The sequence below is a fragment of the Dinoponera quadriceps genome, unplaced genomic scaffold, assembly GCF_001313825.1.
Source record: "Dinoponera quadriceps isolate SergipeBrazil2010 unplaced genomic scaffold, ASM131382v1 scaffold2183, whole genome shotgun sequence".
NCBI classification, from domain to species: Eukaryota; Metazoa; Arthropoda; class Insecta; order Hymenoptera; family Formicidae; genus Dinoponera; species Dinoponera quadriceps.
In genome coordinates this window covers 1,432,873-1,453,375 of record NW_014556922.1, presented here as the reverse complement: position 1 = coordinate 1,453,375, position 20,503 = coordinate 1,432,873, and the positions used below count along the sequence as shown (strand labels likewise).

Sequence of the window (20,503 nt, the reverse complement as noted above, 5' to 3'; positions counted from 1 at the left end):
AGGAGCGAAGAATAGGTAAGGAAAGCACGATGAAGTCTTCCGTGGACTTCACGGTGTCAATGATACGCTCTCTCGAACTAATTTATGGGATCGACCGATACAGACCGGGGCTTCCCTTAACCTGCGAAGCCTTCCGATGAGTAGTCGTCGTCGTCTATCGTGGTCGGCTACTCTCGCGTTTCGCTATAAACGCCGCGTTCGGCACAATGCGGAAAGTCGTGTGTGCGTCATCGTAAACGACGGCGTCTATTTTGCCGGTGAAATCGCTCGACGATAGAGAAGAGAGAGAGAGTGATCCCCCTTCTCTCGCGCGCTCGTCGACGCGTATTGAGACGCCATGGACGACATGACGAGGGTCACTTCACAACAACTGACCGTCAGGTAGTGGCGGAAGAGACCACGACGCGGCGAGAGAAGTGGAAGTAGAAGTAATAGTAGTAGTAGTAGAAGAAGAAAAAGAAGAAGAAGAGAGACAGAGTGCGCCGGCATGAATACGACCGGCTCCGATCGTCATAATGGCCTCATTGTTGCGGACATGTTTTCAAAATGAGGACCCTTACCGCGGGGTGCGGCCCGCTTTTCCGTACCCATAGCGCGGCATCGAGATCGCGAACTACACGATGCGCTGCCCTGCGCGAGGAGCGGCACAATGAAGACTCGAGTATTTGTTGTGTCGTTGTTTGCAGCCAATCTGCCGCGCGCTTTGACCTGCAGCGACTCCTCTGCTTTTCTCCCTTCTTCATTTTTCCTCCCTTTTCTCCTGCTTCCCCGACACGGCTGCCTTTTTTCTCGAAAACGTGTTCTCGACAGTTATTAGCGTTATTAATGGCCATCCATTGACAACTCGATTCGTCCTCCGATCATCGATTTGTATCGAGGAGGGGGAAGATCGACTCCGGGACAGATGTAGAATCTTGTTCCAGGTCAAAGGACCCGATTTTCTGTGCCTCGTGATATCGTTGGCCCGCGCGCGTAAGCATACATCCTTTAACGCGCTAACGAGATTTCGTGAGGATTGCCCGGTAGGTGGCGAATATACTCGTCGATACCGAGCAAATTGAGTGTGTAACTCGAAAGAGGAAGGTAAGCGAAGTCGTTAAATTGCTCCGAGTTGTGCATGGTTTTATTCGATCTTCCGTGCCGAGCACGTTTTTCCTCCTTTTATTCCCCCGGGAATTGCGAGGGCGACTTTTCCAAATCAAGTAATATAAATATAGAATTCACAAGGTAAACGCGCAAAATCCATAACGCGTGTTTCCTCGCGAGTTTTCATTAAGTAATCGGCACAGGTTTAACTCACCGAGCGAGAAGAGGCCTCGTTAATTCCCCCGCACCAGTTTCACGCACGCACGGATCGAAAGGCGCGTCGTTTCGCGAGCAATTGTTGAACGCTTAACGAGCGAACCGATGCCCCGCGGCGATAGTCCGGCGCACGAGTCGACGCGCTCTGCGCTGGAAAGGTGAGTGCTTCCTGGCAAGTGGAGGGTTCCTCTTTCCGGGTCGAATTATCCAATTACCTGGAGGCCAACTATATGCTGCGGAAGGTCGGGGAACAGATCGGGATCGGCGGCGGCGGCAGCCGCACGAGACGGCCGTGGCCCAAAGCGGACTGGACAAAGAGCCCGTAAACGCGTTATTCCGCGCCAACGAGTCTGTCAGAGCCGCTGCTTCTCTACGAGCACGGTGTACTAGGAGGAGGCGCAGGCTCGTCCGCGGGCAACTCCGTTACTACCCGTCCCGTGTCCGCCGAATGGAGATAGTCCGGATATATCGAGCACCGAGATACGAATAACAAGCGGCAAACGAATACTACCCTGCTACGAATAGTAACCCTTGCAGATCCCTTCTTCCCTGCTCACGTGAATTTTTCTTCCCGAGGAAGCTCTGATGAATGAAGTTTCGGGATGCGAAGATAGATTTTCCACAGACGAAACTCGCGCTTTGCCTCGATACGCTGAACAGATCAGAGAAGCGAAGCAAATCTCCGCGGGAGGAGGATCATTCTCTATTCGAATTCCCGTTTCTCCGCACTTCCGTCTCGTTCGCGGCGTTATCCTTCAAAGACGTCGGCAACTTCCGAGGCGCTCTCGGAGCGATCATTCATCGGTATTTCCGTTAAATAAGCTAACTCGCGCTAACAATATCGTGGAACATGTGTTCGGCTGTGTAATCCGCGCCGGTCGGCGGCTCGTGTGGAGGGCGAGAGAAAGACAGACAGAAAAGGAAAAACCAGTGGAAAAAGCTTAATCGCGATCGACGCACGAGGGAGATTCACGGATCTTCGCTACGCTGTCGTCCGCGGGAGCCCCCTTTTTTTCGGTGGTTATTACGGAAAAATGCAGGAAGGGTCCGGCGAAGGAGAGCGGTAGACGCGCCGAGGGTCGACATGCGCGCATGTGCCACCAGGAAATAAGGCGCCCCCCTTTAACAGAGGCGCACGGCACAATCGTACAAAGTGCACAATGACATCGACTGGTTGGTCGGCATTGTGGTCGCGCACCGCTTGTTCCCATGGGAGTGCGATGCCCGATGGGGGTTGTGACATAATTAGATCTACGTATCGGAATGATCAGCTGTGGGAATAATGCGGTACCGTCGTCGTCACCGCGATCTACATCTAACACACGGGGATCTACAGGCCGGGAAATGCAAACGGGACACCGAACGCACTATGTAATCGCGTCCCGCGCGGTAGTTTACCCTCGATAAACAAATCTCCGGTCGTTCATGCCCGCGGAAACAACGGATGAATTTCTGTATACCGCGTATTGCGAGGAAAAGGTAAATACTATTGCAAAAATGCTACAAAGGAAAAATTGAATTTCGGAAATTAAATTTGTCAAATTGAATTTGACGGCACCTGCCCTTTGTACAGCACAAAATTGCTCAGTGGGAAAAATATTCCCGTGGGAGTAAAATCGTGCTTTTAAATTCTAAAGCGCGTCCTCCTCCATCGAGAGAAGGACGTTTCTCATGGTTGACGCTCGCGGAGGATCGAACGTAAAAATGATAAAAGTGAATTCGAGTGTCGCCGCGTGGGAAGGCGATTCCCGAGACACTAATGACACCTCGCAATTTTACATGACAATTCAGCCGTAATGCGCGAAAGCGTCGACACAAATACCGAGAATGAGGAAGAGCGCGCGCGCACGAGGGAATCGCAGCAGGTGAGGCCAATTTGGCCTTGTTATGAAAATGAGAATGTGGGTCGGCCCATGTTCGGAGATTGGTCCGGTAGTCAGTCCGGGGCCTCGAGCAGGTGTGCGGGTGGAATCGTTATTATTGTACGAGGGTGGACGGTCCTGAGACGCTTCAGAGTCTGGAGTGGCATACCTCTCGAGTCCTTTTCGGGGAGAAAGGGAGGAAAAAAAAAAAGGTTTTCGTTCGCGCGCAAGTACCGCGTTTGAGAAGGACGGAAGGAAGACCGACGGGGAACGAAAGAAACGATGACTACGAAGAACAGGGAAATAAGGAAGAGAGAGAGAAGAAACGAACGGTGAACGCGAGTAAACTTCGTACTGGCCGACGTGCTGAGGCGCGTAGGTGTGTAGAAACGAAGCTCCCCGAAGGAATCAGATGAGAGGACCGCGCCAAACGACGTCATTATAACGCGTGTTCGCTAACGATCCACGTGTGCGCGCTTTTCCTCATTTCACGCGCCTGTCCCGCTGTTTGTTTCCCTCGTGACGCGGCGTGGAGCGAAGGGAATTACGTCTCTGATTGTTCCACGCAAACCGGACTGCGTTTTCGTTAAAGAAGTATGAACGATTCGAAAAGCGCGCGCCCGAGTCAGAAATATTTTAATTTTTACTCAGCCGAGTCGCAGGGCGCACGAGAGAAAATTGTCTATCTGTCTATCTCGCACGAGAGAAATCATTTCGTGACGTGTGCGAAACTTCTTACGAGAACGAACGTTCGCGCAAGCTGTAATCGCTTGCGTCGCTGGCGAACCGACCTAGTAAAGTAAGTCGCCGGGTATCCGTTTTCCGAGAGGCTTACGGGGCTCCATTGAAAGAACACGCCGTCGTCCACGGGGTAGGTACAATGGCGAGCCGATGTAATCTCCGGAAACATTTAGGGGAAAATTAGGTCGACAGTTGCTCGCGTACCCATGGCTACCACCACCGGCCTATCGCTACCCCCGTTACGATTTGTCAAAATATTTGTTTAGCGCGCTGTTCCTCTCTTTATTCATCCCCCGACACGCATAGTCTGAACTTGGAACTGCGCGTGTGTCGGCATCGAGAAAAGAATAAAAAAAGCATCTTTCGGCGTGCAGCGCGCAACAGCTAAGCGTAAACTGCCGAATAACGTCACGTCCGATAAGTTTAATATGCCCGATACGATTTTCCCGCTTCGTAGTCGAGCGGTTTTCGGAGCGACGACGCGCGTCATTCGCGAAAGGCCGATTAACGAATTCGCCGCGAGCTAAGGAGAAGACGACGGAACGCGAAGGAATTTCCCGACGCTGGCTTAACCGCGTTTACCCTCTCAAACGTTCTCGAGGCTCGTCTTCTCGTCGATTAACGTCATGCCTGCGTGAGCTCCGTCCCGAGGTCGGACAAAAGCGACGCCCGCCGTCGCCGCCGATGTCAACGACGTCGGTGGTGTTGTCGTCGTCGTCGTCGCCGCGGTAGCTTTTCACACCGTCGTCTCCATTTTCTCGCCGTCACCCTCGGCATCAGAGAGGGCGCGGTTTATATGACAGTTTTTTGTTTCCCGTCAGGAAGCTACATAGTTAGGACGGAATAATGCATACGCGTGCGGCCACGCGCGAGAGAACGATGAGTAATGCGCGAGAGGAACCCCTAACGGCTTAAGACGTCCTCGAGATATCCGCCTGGGAGCGAATGCTTTTCTCAATCATCACGCACCTTACAGTGAGTCTCGTTCATTTGCTTCGCTCTCAACTCCCGTTTCCATCGTGTCGCGGATGGTGATAAGAGAAATTAATCTCTTGTAAATAAGAATCGATCCTCTCGTCGAAAATGTCGGCTCTCTACCAAATCTTGAACAAACTGCCTTTTTTCTTGCCATGACATTTTCGTGAGAGACACTCTTTCACTTATTGTGATTTCAGCTATTGAGAACGTCGAATTTATTTCAAGGGGTTGTTTGGTGGCCACTGAGAATCTGTGACGAGGCGCGTACGAAAATATTGCCATACCTCGTTTTTGAGTCACCTTGGGAGATGTTCGAGGCTCATAAAAATCAAAGAGAAGGAGAAAGAGAGAAAGATTGCCGTCGCGAGAGCTTCGTAACAATTTCAGCGGCGCGGAACATCCAGAACAAATAGTTTCATGAAGGACTCGTGAAAACTCAGCGGTAGAATCTAAAGTGCGGTCAAGTCTCGCCGTTAGAGAGAATATCCAATCGCGCGTTCCGTCGTCGCCGTCGCCTCGTTCTTGTTTCTTCTCTCTCTCTCTCTCTCTCTCTCTCTCTCTTTCTATCTATATCTATCTTTCTCTCTGCCTCTACGGTGTTAAATCAGTGGAACGATCGGGACATTATTCGCGACGGCCGCGGGGAATCCATGAAATTCCCATAGCAATAGCTTCGCTTCGTGACAATGGCTGGGGTCGTCGGGCCGCTCGTTCTTTTCTTTCGCTGCGTTAATGAGCTCCGAGCTTTAATACCTTCGTCTCGCACTGGCACTTCCTTTTATTGAAGAATAGATAAATACAGGTGCGAGAGATAATTGAGAGCAAGTGTCTCTTCAAAATTCGAAGACGCGGAAAAAACGCGCGGATTTAGAGACTTTGGCTATTCGGGTCCGAAGAGACGGCACTTCGACGACGGTCGCTCTCGAGGAAACAAATATTCCCCGACGATATGGAATGAGATCAATTTTCAAGATCTGTAATGACTGCTCGCGCGACGTCTCGACTTCGTCACGCTGCGAACAGCGATGCGACTTGGAGGGATCGTCTCAGCGCCATCGTGGAGAGCGACCGTCGTCCCCGGACTTCTTTGGACGGCACTTTCCCCACGGAGAAGAGATGCTAAGATAGTCGGGCGAGGACTGTGCGTCTCGCATCGGGCGTATTCGACTGTGAAATTCTCTCTTCAAACAGAAGCGGGTGGCCAGCGCATCTTGGCTGGTGGCTTGGTCCACTTCGGCGGTGGAGGAAGCGAGACGCGAACCGGGGGAAGGGGTTGCCCTGAAAAATTCGCAGTCGCAACGCGGTGGCGCAAGCTGGACCGGAGGACCCGAGAAAATCCACCACGTATCCAGCCCACGTACGAAATGCTTCGATGGATAGCCGTAAAAGCCAGCGGCGGCTATCCGTTCGCCCTCTTCGAGGTTCCGCCGCCGCGAGTGGCGGAGGCAAAAGGGCATCTCGTTCGTCCGGAATAACGCGTATCTTCGGCCGTTTCCCGACGGCAGACAAGTGGAAACGACAACGACGATGACGGCGATGGTGGCGGGAGAATATTCGAGACATCGGAAAGCATAAAAGACCGTAGAGACACGATAACGTTTGCGTGTAACTGGGAGATAAGTTCCGTAATTCGCGCGACGCGAAACCTCTCGAGAACCTCGTTCCACCGAAATTATTCTTTCGCGCTGAGGGACAAGATTTGACTTTGTTTGCTGTACTTCGCGGTGAATGAAGGTCGCGATGTTTTCTGACAATTTTACGGTCCGGATGAAGGTAAAACATCGTTTCTTCTCGCGTGGGAACTACGAATTAATTGAATAAGAGCCGTGCAAGCCGTCGTTGGCGAGGCAAAAGCGGCAAGATCAAAAGCGCAGGAGTTCTATCTGTTTCGGACGAGCACGAGAACCGTTTTAAAGAGAGCACCCCGAGACACGACCCTCGCGCTTTTTCTCTTTCTATCTCTCTCTCTCTCTCTCTCTCTCTCTCTCTCTCTCTCTCTCTCTCACCGCCGATCGTCTTCTCCCCCATGTTCTTTCTGGCGTTTTCATATTTTTGCTCTTCCTCTTTCGCCGCAGTAACGTACGAAAGACGAGTACGTATATTGAGGCTCCGAGGGAGAAAGGCCGGAGGGTGAAGAACCGCCCGGGGGTTGCCATCTACTCGGAATTCAGAAACGATCAATGCTTCAGGAGAACCCGCCGGCACCTCCTTCTCCTCCGCCTCCTCCTCTTCCTTCGCTTTCTATACTTCCTCTTCTTCTACGCTCTCTTTTTGTCTCTCTTTCTCTCTCTATCTTGACTTGTGCTCGTCGAGAGAAAGAATGAGAGAGAGTAGAAAAGAGCTGAGCGCTATCCTTTCTTATTCTTATTTCGCCACCCCGCCGCACGTCCTCGCGCGCGCCACCCTTCACCGTCGTGTCGTCCCTTACGCGTAAAAGCAGCTCCGCACGAGGGGGTTGATTCGTCGGCGAGATGTCGTGCTGACAGCCGACTCCACGCGGTAAAGCGGAGGTCGAACGATTTGCCAAACTTCCGGGTTTCTTCGGGAGACGTTCCGCCCTCCCCCCCCCCGCCACCTGCTCGGCGAGAAGTCGCCGAGTGGATTTCCCAATGGAAAATTCGGGCGAGGCTTTGGCACGATACACCGATGTATCGACTTGCGCGCGTTTGCAACTTGAGAAAATTAATCGCTATGAAAAGCCAGAGATTTTCAACGGTTTATCGTCTCATTAGTCAACCATGCGTAACTTTGTTTACAAGTTCAATCGATGCAAGATAATTTCGAACGAATGTGAAATATTTTTCCAATATAATTTTTGTAATGCTCGCGAATATTTTCCACGACCACTGATTTCTCTCTCTCTGGAAAATCAATTAACCCCGATCGATTAAGTTCTATTCTTACAAGTAGAAATCGAGCGAAGGTGAATGAGCGAGTGTTACTTTACCGTTATAAACAGGAAGAGACTGGCGGGAACAATTGCGAGTAATTTCGAAAATGTGGTCGCTAAGTTACTCGCGCGATTACTCGTGACAACTACGCGAGGAGGCGCGCTGCCTCGTTTTACGGGACGGAGCAGGACAAATGTGCGGAAACGCGACGATTTGCCAAACTTTGGAAACTCTCGTCAGGAATTACGGCTAAGAGACCATCGTTAGTTCGAAAGTTGCGGAACACGTTTGAAGCGTTAACCCCTCTCCGCGCGATCGTGAAAACTTTGTTAAATACTATCTCGTAGATATCTCAGCGGGAACGCTGTCGGCCGGCTTCGCAGTTTCTGCGAAAGTTCCAGCCGCAAATATGCGGCTAAAAAATTTATGAGAGCCGTGCGAATTATACGTGCCGTTCGCGCAGTTCACCGACGTAACGAGAGAGAAGACTGCACGAAGCGAGCGTAAAGAGATGAGCGCCCATTTGTTCGTCTCTCTTACTCTCGAACGAAAAGTAATGAAAAAGATAAGCACCTCATTTGCTACTTCGCGTAGTTCCCCGGCCGGATTGGCGCAAAGCGGGCGTGAAAAGGACAAAACGAGCATTATTGGAGTAATTCGTGGCTCTCGGCCGACTCCGTCGGGAAAATAAGGAAAGACGGATTTGTCATCCCCGCGAGGCGAGGTCGGAAATACGATTTGTACGTGCGATCGATCAAAACAAACCTTCGTCTCTTGGCACCGCAACGGCGGCGACAGTGGCGGAGGCGGCAGCGACGGCCGCTCTATCCGGGGCGATTCGATGAGCTAACGCCAACTTAACGCTACACACCCCACTGAGCCGCACTCGGTCAGATAACTCGCGGATTTTCGAGCACCCTGCAGATTCTCCGATCGCTTCCTCACTTGTGGATTCCACCGCGCGGTGTTCAATCCGCGTTGCGAACTTTTTCCGCGATTGCGAAGGACTAATCCCGAATTGTTGGATTGTTACGCGGCCGCATCATGAACGGGAACGGTAGTCGTCAATTTGCTTTTACATTAATCTTGTAAATTCCGTCAAACTCGAAGAATCAATGATGGATTTTGAGGCTGGATTTTCGGCTAAATAAGGTGATAAAAGTAAAGTTATGCATGCGAATTCACGTTTATAGCATATACTTTCCAAATATGAAGTTTTTGATTCGGAGAAGACTGTCATTTTGCCGAAAAAGGAAGAAAGAATCAGAAAAGCGGGACTCGGTACTTTTTGCGAACTGTTCGTCGGCTATTTGAAATTGCTCGAGTTTCAACACGATAAGTCGGTCCATTCCAAGATCGACCTCGCGCATACATTTACGTCTGCGACACTCGCGAAGTTCAAGAATGCCATCGCCGAAAGGAGGGAAAGTAAGCAAGTTACCTCGCGACGCGTTCGGTCCACGTTTCTCTCTTAGCCCGACGAGTTTTAGCGAAGTTACAACGACCAGCGGAGATGTCGAAGGACCGAAATTATAATCGGCGGAGGGAGGAGGGATCTCGCGAAAGGAACGTAGGACGCACGGCGAGAACGCGCGGCAAGCGGGCGAGGAGCGTTGGAAGGCGTAAGAGAATGGAAATCAATACGTGAAGTGAGCAGCCAGTTTCGGGCAGAAGTTGCCGGCTTTAGAAAGCCTTGAGACGTCGTCTGCCCATCCTCTTCGGACCCTTGTGTTAAGAGAGCTCGAGCAGGCGAGAGCGAAGGAAGCGCCAGTGACAGAAAGTTAGCGGAAGAGAGACAGGTAGAGGGTGAGAAGAGTGGGTATGCGAGAGAGAGAGAGAGAGAGAGGGGGGTGAGACGAGAGGTTCCATTCAAGACTAATGGGGTTAAACGCCTTAGCCATCAACCGAACGCCTCCCTCTTGATTCTCGGACGTTTCGATTCGACCGGGGCTCGAATTCGAATTATCCATAATATCTCCGGACATAGTTTACGCTCGTCGAGAGATCTACGTCTGGTGCTCGCGAGATTCGCACCTTTCCCATCCCTCTCCTTCCCAATCTACTAAATGTCAGGTCAAGACGAGCGATATTACAATTATCACTTCGTTTACGTATATTCTTTTGCATTCGGGGGTGTTTCGCGAAAATTTTTACGAATCGAAGACGTCTCATCGCTCGGTGCGTTGCAAAGTTCAAACAGATCGCGAGAGAATAGCAGAAAAAAAATCGCATTCGGTTGCAGATCGAAAACGGGGGAGTGCACGCGAGCTACATGAGAAGCGACCGTGACGTTAATGCAAAAGCAGCCAATCGGGAAAGGGAAAAGAATTCGTCGCACGTATGGTGGTTATGCCCCGTCGGAGTAGCCATCGGCCAGAGGCCGTTAAGTTTTATGCTTCTTAGGCGGAGCGCCGCCGCCCCCGCAAGGGTTTTACCATAATCGTTCTTGTGATGGCCGGTCGTAATGGAATGTCGGATTGGAAAATGACGTATGGCCGATGATCGTACGAAGAAACGTTCCTCCGCGTCCGATACACCTCGGAGGCCGCAACGTGCAATTTTCTCATAGCCCACGCAGTCTCGAAGACATTCCTGGCTTTCGCGCCAGTCTATACAACTCGTCGAATTTCGTGTTTTGTATGTTTTCTTTAATACTTTCGACCGATTATATCAAGCAAGTAAATTTGAATTATTAACCGACCGTGCGACTAATGAAATTCGGAATTTCGGAGTAATTCGCGATCTCTGCGTTATTATGTCTGACGGTGCCGCTTCCAAAGTTACATGCACGCTTCAACGCCCGCTGCGCGTTACCTCGACGCGTACGACCTGTAAGACGATCTCTGGCGCGCAGGTCCGACATGTAAAAATTTGACGATTGCACAATTACGTTCGACGAGGCGTCTTACCTTTGTGTGCCATGTCGTCAGCAGTGACCGAGGCTATGAGGCCGGTGGCGCCCGGCCATGGAGCGACCGCAGCGCCCAGTTGCTGCGAAGGCAGAATCTTCGGGCCTTTGAACACTTTCGTTCACTGAAACACACACAATAATTGATATCGTTAGAAAATCCCCGTTAGAACATCTATTCTTCTTCCCACCAGAAACCGGATTATCGACCGTCCGACGTGTGACGTCGGCTTAATAATATTATTCCAGCTTCGTGACACGGTTTCGGGCCGAGAACGCGATAAGAAACGAACCTTTGAATGATCAACTAATAACGCGATCGAGAAGAAGTCTTCTTCGTAAAGACATTCGGTGAACACCTCGACGACGGCGACCGTGCTACCTCCGTCGCGTACTAACGTCGCGTTCAATTTAGCAGCATATTTCCCAAAACTGCTCGTACGACCGCGGCACCTGTGTAAATCCGCGTCATTTGGATATCGCGGCCGTGTGTGCGTTGCGTGGTCGCCTTGAACAGGCAAATAAAAGCGACGTGAAGCGATCTCCGTCACCACGCCGTTATCACTAAAAGGCGCACTCTCTGTCCTGTCGTACAGTCGGTACTTCGCCCTTGCGTCACACAAGAAGGAAATAGACAATAAAGTGTTGTTAGAGAGATTATTTTACAGTGAGTTTATGTGTGCAAGTCGAATTTTAATTTGAACGACGGGAGGTAAATCACTGATCAATATTTTAGTATGAGATTAATATATATCATTTAAATTAGTTGTTAATTAATACAGTCATTCTCTCCTGTCTGAATCTTCATTATTATTCGCAGCTACTCTCTCTTTTGTTGCCAACAATCTCGCTTGTACCGTCGTACGAGTGTACATGCGAGCGAACCACCCCTAAACAGGAGCCGCATCGTTTTGAGAACGTCGCGACATTGACATGTGAAGTGTTTTAATTAGCGCGTGAGATCGCGCTCGTTGAAGATGCGAACTACCTTGCAAACGTAACACCCTCCGTATCTTTCGTTACCGTAGACAAAAAAAGAGAGGGTGAAACGAGCTGCTAAAGGGGATGAAAATGGAGTTAAGCGTGATAATTAGTGTCGGAAAGGGTTACTCGGCTGAAAGCGTATGAGTTGTGTCGTTCCAACACGCGCGTAACGAAAAGTGATACAGCGAGAAGAGCGATCCGTAAGGAGAGAGAATTCAAAGCTTAAGAAATTCTCGGAAAGCAAAAATTAAATTTCATTGTTGCTTCACTCAGAAGGATTTTCATTCAGCATAAATATTCAATATTAATGCTTTGGGTGTTATGAAACATCGAAGGAACCAAGTAACGCACTGAACGGGAGAAGAATTTTCACTCTGAAATCGCGTCAAATGGAACGCGTGGGGTGCAAACTCGAGATCCGGACGAAAACTCAGTTCGGTTCCGTGTTTCGCGCTTTAATTTGTGCAATATCTCGTCTTTCTCTCGCGACGGCTACGATATCTTAGACACACGCGATGTAACACGTTTCTCTGCTCGTTGGCGAGAGAAAACTCGCTTCGCTCAACCGGGACGTCTCTTTTGCGGGGGACACGTTCACGTGGGACTCATTGAGCCAAATCGAATTTACGTTACAATTTATAAGACGATCCGCTTCCGCGAGCAACATGATTTAACGCAGCCGGCGCGTCCGCGAGACACGCGCGCTTCCCCCTTTTCCTCTTTCATTATCCACGATGCTCTTTGCGATGCAACAGAAGACGTCGGCGCAGCAGATGAGATACAGCCGACAGAGAGAAAAGAGCCGAACGAGGCGCGAAAAGCATGTACGCATATAAATGTATGTACAGAGAGAGATAGAGAGAGAGAGAGAGAGAGAGATGAGAAGGAAGGAAGGAAGGAAGAGAGAGCGAGGGTGGAGCGCATCGCGCGTTCGCATATTGTGCAAGAGGATTACCTCGGATTATGCCCGACTGAGCGCAAACAGGATCACGTCGCTTCTGTTTGCAAGACGCCAAGCTGTCGATTTAGCGAACTCAAACTCCGTTTCGCGCAGAATCGCCATCAGAACAGCGGTATTCCGAGTGGCTCCCGCGTTTCCTTCTTTTTTTCTTTACCATGCACTTTCGAAGCCAAATACCGGAAGAGCACGAGAGCGACGTATCGCCATTTCTTATCGCGTTTAGAAATTCTCTCAACGAGTGTTCAAAGGAGGGGGAGATCAACCTTTCGAATGATTTCCTCTGCTTCTTCCACGTCCGACATCTCGATCGTTATTACCGCAGATATTAAATTTCCTCCCATTAAATTCTATCTCGAAGTCGTAGCAAGGACAACGTCGAAGGAAACCGCAACTTCTCCGAGCATCAATATGCAACGGATCATTTGCTCTCACGAGAGAGAAGCAAACTGACTCGCGACAAGAGTCGCGAGAAGGTCGCGTGCGATCTCGCAGCGCGATGATGACGATCTCGTCTCGTCGTCGTCGTCGTCGGTGCTCTTTCACGGGGCGAGATGCGGACAGAAAGCTCTATCTCACTCGCGGTTGCCGCGGGACAAGTTTGAACCCTTCTTGAACGCTCGGCAAACGCGCAACGAGAGACACAACGCGCGCAACAACGACGGGGGTGGCGGAGGCGGGGGAATGGTGGTAGCATTATACACGCGGATGGTAATAGGTTCCATATCCACGAGCTGCCGGCGCATTATGCTTTACATTTCCGGCGAAACACTGTTAATGGCACCCACCGCCGTCGCTACCGCGACTACACCGTCGAAATCCGCCCCCGTAATACACGCCCAACCCCCGCGGGCATTAACCGCTCGCGCTACCGTATAAAGTGACTTCCGCCCGCGATTACACTCGTCGTGAGCACGTGCACGCGCGCGCGCGCGTTTGTGCATTAATTATTAATTACGCCGGCGAAGAACGTACCGGCGCATTATCGCCGATGTACACGCCAATGTTCCGCGTAATCGAGGACGATTGAGAGATAAATCGCTATTATCGTAACGTGTAACGGCGGCCTCCGCGCGAGAGGGGGAGGTGGCTAATTAATTTCGTCGGAGGCACCTGGTCTTGATATTTTTTGTATGTTTTTACGTGGTTCATCTGCGCATTTAACTCCTCCTTATCGCGAGTATCGCGGGCGCGCGATACCGTTGTTTCTCCGTGAAATCTCTCGGTTTTCGGGCTTTGACGTGTGAGATAAGTTTGAAAAATATGTTCCGACAGATTCTGATTTCTACTTCTGCGTTCGCTTCTACCTGAGACGCAGAAATAATTTGGTGTGAATGATTTTACCACTTTTTCTGATGGTGTGATATATTTAATAAGATCTTCGCTCGTATGGATGATGTAAGCTCTTCGGGCTATTTGCCTCCATTATTTTCCATACGTTCGAACTCGGCGGTATTTATTCGCAGTATTATTACCCGCACTCGAGAAGAGATTCATTTCGCGGAAAGTTTCGCCGAGATTTTCAGTCGTCACGTGGCGCTACGACAGAGGGCTGTGCTCTTAATGATACTTCTCTCTCTCTCTCTCTCTCTCGTCACATATTTCGACCTCGATATCGATCGATCGGTAATGTCTCAATCCGTTCCAAATATAGACTGTCGAAAAGCGTTTCATTGATCAACGTTAATTCGCGCGCGCGCGTCGTTTATAGGATCTATTCCTGTTTAACGGCACGTTAATAATGAACAGTTAACGAGGCGTTAAACGGTTATAGATCTTACGGAAGGCTTCCTTCGAAACATAATACAATTCAATTCAATGCAATTGCGCCACAGCGTGCGCTACAGAGTAAAGATGTTAGCGGCCAATTCTCTGCTCTTTCGTTCACCGTTACTTATGAGCTTTCCGTTTCGGATTTTCGAGTCGTCGCGTCGCTCTCCGCGCTGCTCTCTGAGGTGTCTCGACGCATTCGGGTCGCTTGAAAGAGAGAGCCCTTCTCATATCTTTAAATATATCTTTCTCAAATACAATGATTTCCTTTCTCACGCGTTTCCATTCTGCGTCTCTATTTTTTTAGCAAATGCAGGTCGATGTACGCGCGCGCCTGAAACCCGCCGAGCGTGATGCCTTTTGTCAGTGTTTCCAATTAAATTCAGAATATATTTACGATCTATTTTCCTTTTGAAATAAATAAAATTATAAGAGATACACCTTTCAGTGAGCCATTTTCAAGAGATCCCGGGCGAAACTTCCAACGAATCTCTCGCGGAGTTGTTGTCCCAACGGTCTGAGGGGTAGTGCGGACGTTTCGCGCGGGCGATGACCGACTATTTGCCACTCACAAATATATTTGCTCCGATTAGAAGGAATCGTTCGCATCGTCCGCAACGGAGGCAAATGGAGAGGAAAGGAGCCGGGAGGACGCGCGCACAATGAGCCGTCACGACGCTGGAAAGGAGCGTTCACAATGCACGCGTCGGATGTCACGACGGGACGTCCACACTTGTGCGCTCGACATTCGCTTCGGGCGGGCTCATTCACTCCGACGGGTTTTACGCGGCAAATCGTACAAAGCCTATCGCCTAATTACACCATAATACCGAGACTGTGAGAGACACGCGGAGGAAGAACGGGGACGGGAAAGAGACAGATTAGGAGAGGAATATCACGTGGATACGCGAGACAGGCAGACCGATTTGTACGCAGAGATTCTATTGAATCGTATTCGTCGCCGACACACAACGACGTTTCGCGAGAGAAGGTGCTTCGAGCTGCATTATATGCGTTACGCGCGTACAATCCTCACACCCTCCCCCGCGCGCGCTCGCCTGATATCGACTATGTTAATCGGCAAGATGAATCAATAGGATCCTCAAACGTTCGCTCGCTTGCTGTCTTGTTTGCGACGAGCGATTAATGTTCGCAGTGTTCAATTAGTCGGGCGTATTCGCACGTGAAGACGCACTGTGGACGTTATCGAGGTAAGATACCTCACTTCGGATGCTGAATCGGTCCTTTATCCGCATTCCCGCTTGTATTCGCGTTAATCCTTCGCGAGAGAGAAGATGAGGATGCGACATGATAAATTAAAATGCGATTTTATTATGTAGCAAGTGAAGGGTTAACAAATTTGTTGACAGAGTAACGCGATGGACTTTTTAAAGTCTAACCAAACACAAACATTTAAAGACTTCTCTTTGATGAGTAAATGACTTACAATCTATCGAGATAAATGTCTTATCGGTGAAACTAAAAACTCGATTTTCCCGCGAATTTAATAAACTAATCGGAGGATTTGTGTGTAGTTAACTTTCACCTCTTCTGTCCGGCGCGCTGAGACAAATAGTTGTCTGATAAAAAAATTCTACACAAAACAGAAAGAAATACAGTTACGTGTGAGAGAATCAACTTTTTCCTCCCATTGCTCCCCCGAAATTAAATCATAATTGTATCATCAACGATAGAAAGTGGTGTGTGTTGGAACAGGATAACAACTATAAAGTCGAAGGGGATATTTTACAAGCCCGCGACTTTGCAAAACGCGTTTTCATCGATCGTTCTCACGTCGACCACCCTCTTTCTCGTCCGCAGGCTACACCGAAATTTCTCAAGCACGTGGCGTGTACATACCAAGAGCTGCCGACGGCCGACGGTGTCCGTCCTCCCACCGACGTCCTCGCTCTCGGCAAAGGCACCACTGCGAATCCGTTTGCGGATCTCGCTGTTTCGTCGCACCTCGCGTATACCAATCACAGTCCCGGCGACTCGTTCGTTCGGTCGAGCTGTCCTATCCTCGCGTATGATCACTCGCGCGGGGGTTGAACACTCCGATTTGACTCGCGGACGGTCGTCCGTCGTGACTCGCGCGAGTTCGCTCTCTCGACACCCCTCACTCTCGCGAGTAGCCCGGTCACGCTTAAACGAACTCGTCGCGCCAAGCAACCCCTCGATCGACGTTCGCGACAGTCCCTCGAGCACGGCCAACTATTCGCATCGACTATCGGCGCGATGACTCTCGCTGGATTGAGAGCCGATGACTATAAGCGCGCGCTTGTCGATCCGCGCGACCGCAGCACACGTGCTGCTCTGCAGCGTGATTCTTCTCCTCTCTCGCTTTCGTGAGATCCGTCGCGGATCCTCGGGGAGAGGAGGGTGGCGACGCGAGCTTCTACGCGAGGATGCCTAACCCTACGAGGGTGAGCGCGAAAGAGAGAATAGTATATCTATGTGTGTATACACGGAGAGAGAGAGAGAGAGATACGGCGGAAGAAAAGAGAGAATTCGAGAGAGAGAGAGAGAGGGTGCGAGATGCGTGTATCGGCCGAAAGAAGAGAGGAGCGGGAGAGACTAGCCGTGGAAATATTATTAGGTAAAGCACACGCACGGACTGGCACGCACCGACTCGCGGACTCTCGTTGGGTCGTGCCGTCGTGGTGGCCGCGGCTCGTGTTGGTACGTCGGACTGGATTTGGACCAATGGGCTGAGGGCACAGCTTCCCTCTCCACGAGGAAAACGGGAGAAACGGTGGGGATCTCGGCTCCGCTTCGTGATATCATCGATTCTGAATGGTGGAGATGCTCAACCGTGCGGAAGGTACATCGGAGGGCGCGTGCTGTGCGTGCAGTGCGCACACTCGACAACGTGCGCGAACCGCACGGAAAAGGGACAAGCCGGGTCGCACGACTCCAGACGGAGATGAACCTCTACGAGAAGACGATGTTGCGTCATTTCTCGCTCGTGTTTCCTCTTTTTTCCCTCGTTTTTTCAAGAGAAAAATTTAAAAAAAAATTTTCTTTTCGGTGTCACAGTCAGAGGATTAAAAATTACGCGGAACCTGAACCGTCACTCAGATCTTAATGGTTCGAAACTTGTTAAAAAATTATGTGAGTAAGGGAGTTTTAATTCGGATTTGTAAATTTCGATCGAAAAATTCGAACGAAAATTTTTATTAATATGACTTTGTAATGATAAATATTTATCTTAATCTCTGAATCAGGATTAATAATGATCGAGAAGTATGTGTGACAGGTGAATTCAAAAAAATTGCTCGAGTATAATAAATTTAAAAAAATTATTAGCATTAAGATAAATCCATAGATAAATTTCGACACATCTCGATTCCAGCGAAATACATTATTTGTTGGTACATTCCCTGTTTCTAATTCAGAATGTAACGCGGTTATTCTTTTATCCGCTGATAACATTGTATTATCTTCACACCTACTTGATGTAACCTTGGCGGTTTGTGAATAAAAGAGCAAAGGCAAATATATACACAATACTCTCTTTAAAATGACAATAAGTCTCTTAATTCTATATTGACAATGCATACAAATTTTTTTTTTAACAGCACGCCGGAAAAACAAATTACCTCCTGAGCGTAACAGCTTTTTATACTTTTCTCAACGATCTAATTCCTACGAGATTTTACAATAAAATCCACTCGTCACATTGAAACGTCTCGATGCTGCCGCGATTCTTCCCGACCTGCACAGATTTGTCCAAAATGCGAATCGTGGACAAGGAAGAACATTACGAATGTCGGAGTTTTCCAAAATTTTTTTGCATTTTTTTCTAATTTTTCTCAAGTTTGACATTTTTTCTAATCCTCCCTGAGTTTGGCGAGATCAAGTCTTGGCGAGTGGCGGAGCGACCGGGGATTGGCGTGAACCTCGTCGCGTCGTCGGAATTTTCGCCGCTCGAAAGCCGTCTTGCCGAGGGATATTAAAATATAATTGGCGTTTGTCCCCTTCGGGTGCAAAGCGGTATCTAGTCACGCGTGGACCGAGCGACCGTGGGTGTTATGCACGCCAGAATACGCCGAGCGCGCGCGCGCGGGGGTGACTCACCCTCTCTCTGCTTCAGCATAGCGTGGTGTCCCTACAGTCTTTCTCGCGGGACAGAACGGGACGGAACGGGACGAAACGGGACAGAACGGGGGTAGAGAGACAGATGCATCTATCCTTGTCGACGGTGCGTAGATCCGCAAGCTCGTTTCACACGGAAATATCTAGCGATGAGACACGAGACTCTGAGAGAGAGAGAGAGAGAGAGAGAGAGGCGCGCACGGTGCAAAACATAAGCCGTTTACTTTGAGATGCGATGTTCACGGCGGGTCCAGTTCTCGAAGCGCTATGAATGCGAATCGGATACGGATACAAAGCGGACGCGGTGTTATCGATCTCAACAACTTGGAAACCGGACTTACGTCGCTTTTGAGCGAAACGAGGCATGTAATGGGCAGTACGAAGAAAGTGGAGCGAACACTTTTACATTGATTTATTGAGGAGAATGTTTCGAGAAACGAGGATATAAAGGTGTCATCGGGGCGCTTGTCTCGAGAGCGAAAGCATCTGTTGCTATAATTAAGAGATCACGGCGAGTGTTGAGTAATTAATATAAGGACAATCTATGGGACTGTTGAAATGCGCGAATAATTTCACGTGTGTTAGACGACACGAATGCGACAATAAACTGGGAAATATAATATAAATATAAATCAATATACGTACATGTAATATATATCAATATACATGCACATGTTATTTATACTATATTATTATAAAATAAAATTTTGAATATCGCAAATTTGTATTTGCGCACGCTTATTATATCTTATTCCTGCATCATGTCGAATTTCAACCTCTAAAACAACAATGATCACGGCTAAAACTCTTACGACGATCGATCGCCGCATCGCTCGATGGAATTGCACGATACGTTATCATTCAAAGAGATATTCACTGACCTCTCGTTCACGTGAGTCTATTAACATAGGCAACCGTTTCGCGAAAGACACGCTGTCGAATCCCTGGTGCGCGAGTTGGCGCAGAGCCGCGATTGTGTAATACCTTACGCGAGTTCGATCAAACAGAGCGCGAACGGTTCGCGAAGGTCAGCCTTGGCGCGATTTGCGTAAAGAACTTGGAAAGTTTGCTCAAGCTGTCTTCGCGAGAACTTCGGCGAAGATAACGGCCGCAACTGAAAACAAGCTCAAGAGACGATGAAGAAACTCGGTGATCGCGGTAGTCGAACGGAGTGCGTGACCTCCACGTCATGGAAATATGTCTGAATAAACTCTTCACAAATTGATCGAGAAAGAGGCCTTGGAGGAGAAACATTACGGGCGCCGCGTGTTAAATTTGGATGATGAGACGTTATTCGATCAAAAAGCGACTTTTCAATATTAGCAATTGAAAAGCGATCGAACATCAATAGCTCGTTGTATTCGATGGCCGCTGGCGCTCGAACATTGCGTTGCAATCGTTCACGACGAAATGACCGACGAGAGACTCTTCAAAAGATTCGACTTCTTCACCTGGACAATCCTGGACGTGAATTCGCGCGCGTGCGCCACGTCGCTTATTCCACAATCCGAAGAGCCGCTGCAGGTCACGATGTGAACCCGGCTTTAGGAGATCCACGCGGTGGAAGTAACGCGTTTCGATTTTGCGTTAGCTCAGCTACGCGTGAATCCAGCCAAGGTCAAGTCGTTCCCCGTTTCCGAGCATCCCTCCGGCACTCGGGCAGGGCTCTTAAGATCGATTCCAACCAATTTTATACGTAGGGTGGCCTGCTACAAAAGCACGATGACGTTTAGGTGAGACACAATTATCCTCGTTTACACCTCTCGTTGTGCCCCGCTCTCGAAAGAGCAGGTCGTTGCGGTTTAATTAACGCGCTTTAATGAATTAATTATACGAGATGCGCGTTCCCTCCTTCTCTCTCTCTGTCCCTCGCGTGAGTCTTCGAAAGTTTTACGAAGAGGATGTCATGGAAAATGATAAAGGCGATAAAGGAGGTGCATCGAGATGAGAATCAATTCGATCATGCGCGAATCGACCACTTCGTAAAAGGTACAACTGATTTCGTCGAGTG

The 20,503-nt window shown here is 49.4% G+C and overlaps 1 protein-coding gene across 4 annotated transcripts in view; it reads right to left on the bottom strand.

Annotated features, from left to right (window-relative positions):
- Positions 1 to 20,503, bottom strand: part of LOC106748469 (paired box protein Pax-6-like) — a 101,960-nt gene that overhangs the window by 54,264 nt on the left and 27,193 nt on the right. For 3 of the 4 annotated variants that reach the window (XR_001374758.1, XM_014626999.1, XM_014627001.1), the window contains exons 1-2: positions 16,255 to 17,045; positions 10,684 to 10,807 (exon numbers count right to left, since the gene is read on the bottom strand). Coding sequence is in view for 3 of the 4 variants with exons in the window: in XM_014626999.1 (XP_014482485.1) it covers positions 10,684 to 10,696 (13 nt within the window). In the remaining variant the exon portion in view is untranslated. Of the gene's footprint in view, positions 1 to 10,683; positions 10,808 to 16,254; positions 17,046 to 20,503 lie in introns of those variants that run through there. The other variant, XM_014627000.1, reaches the window with a different exon arrangement.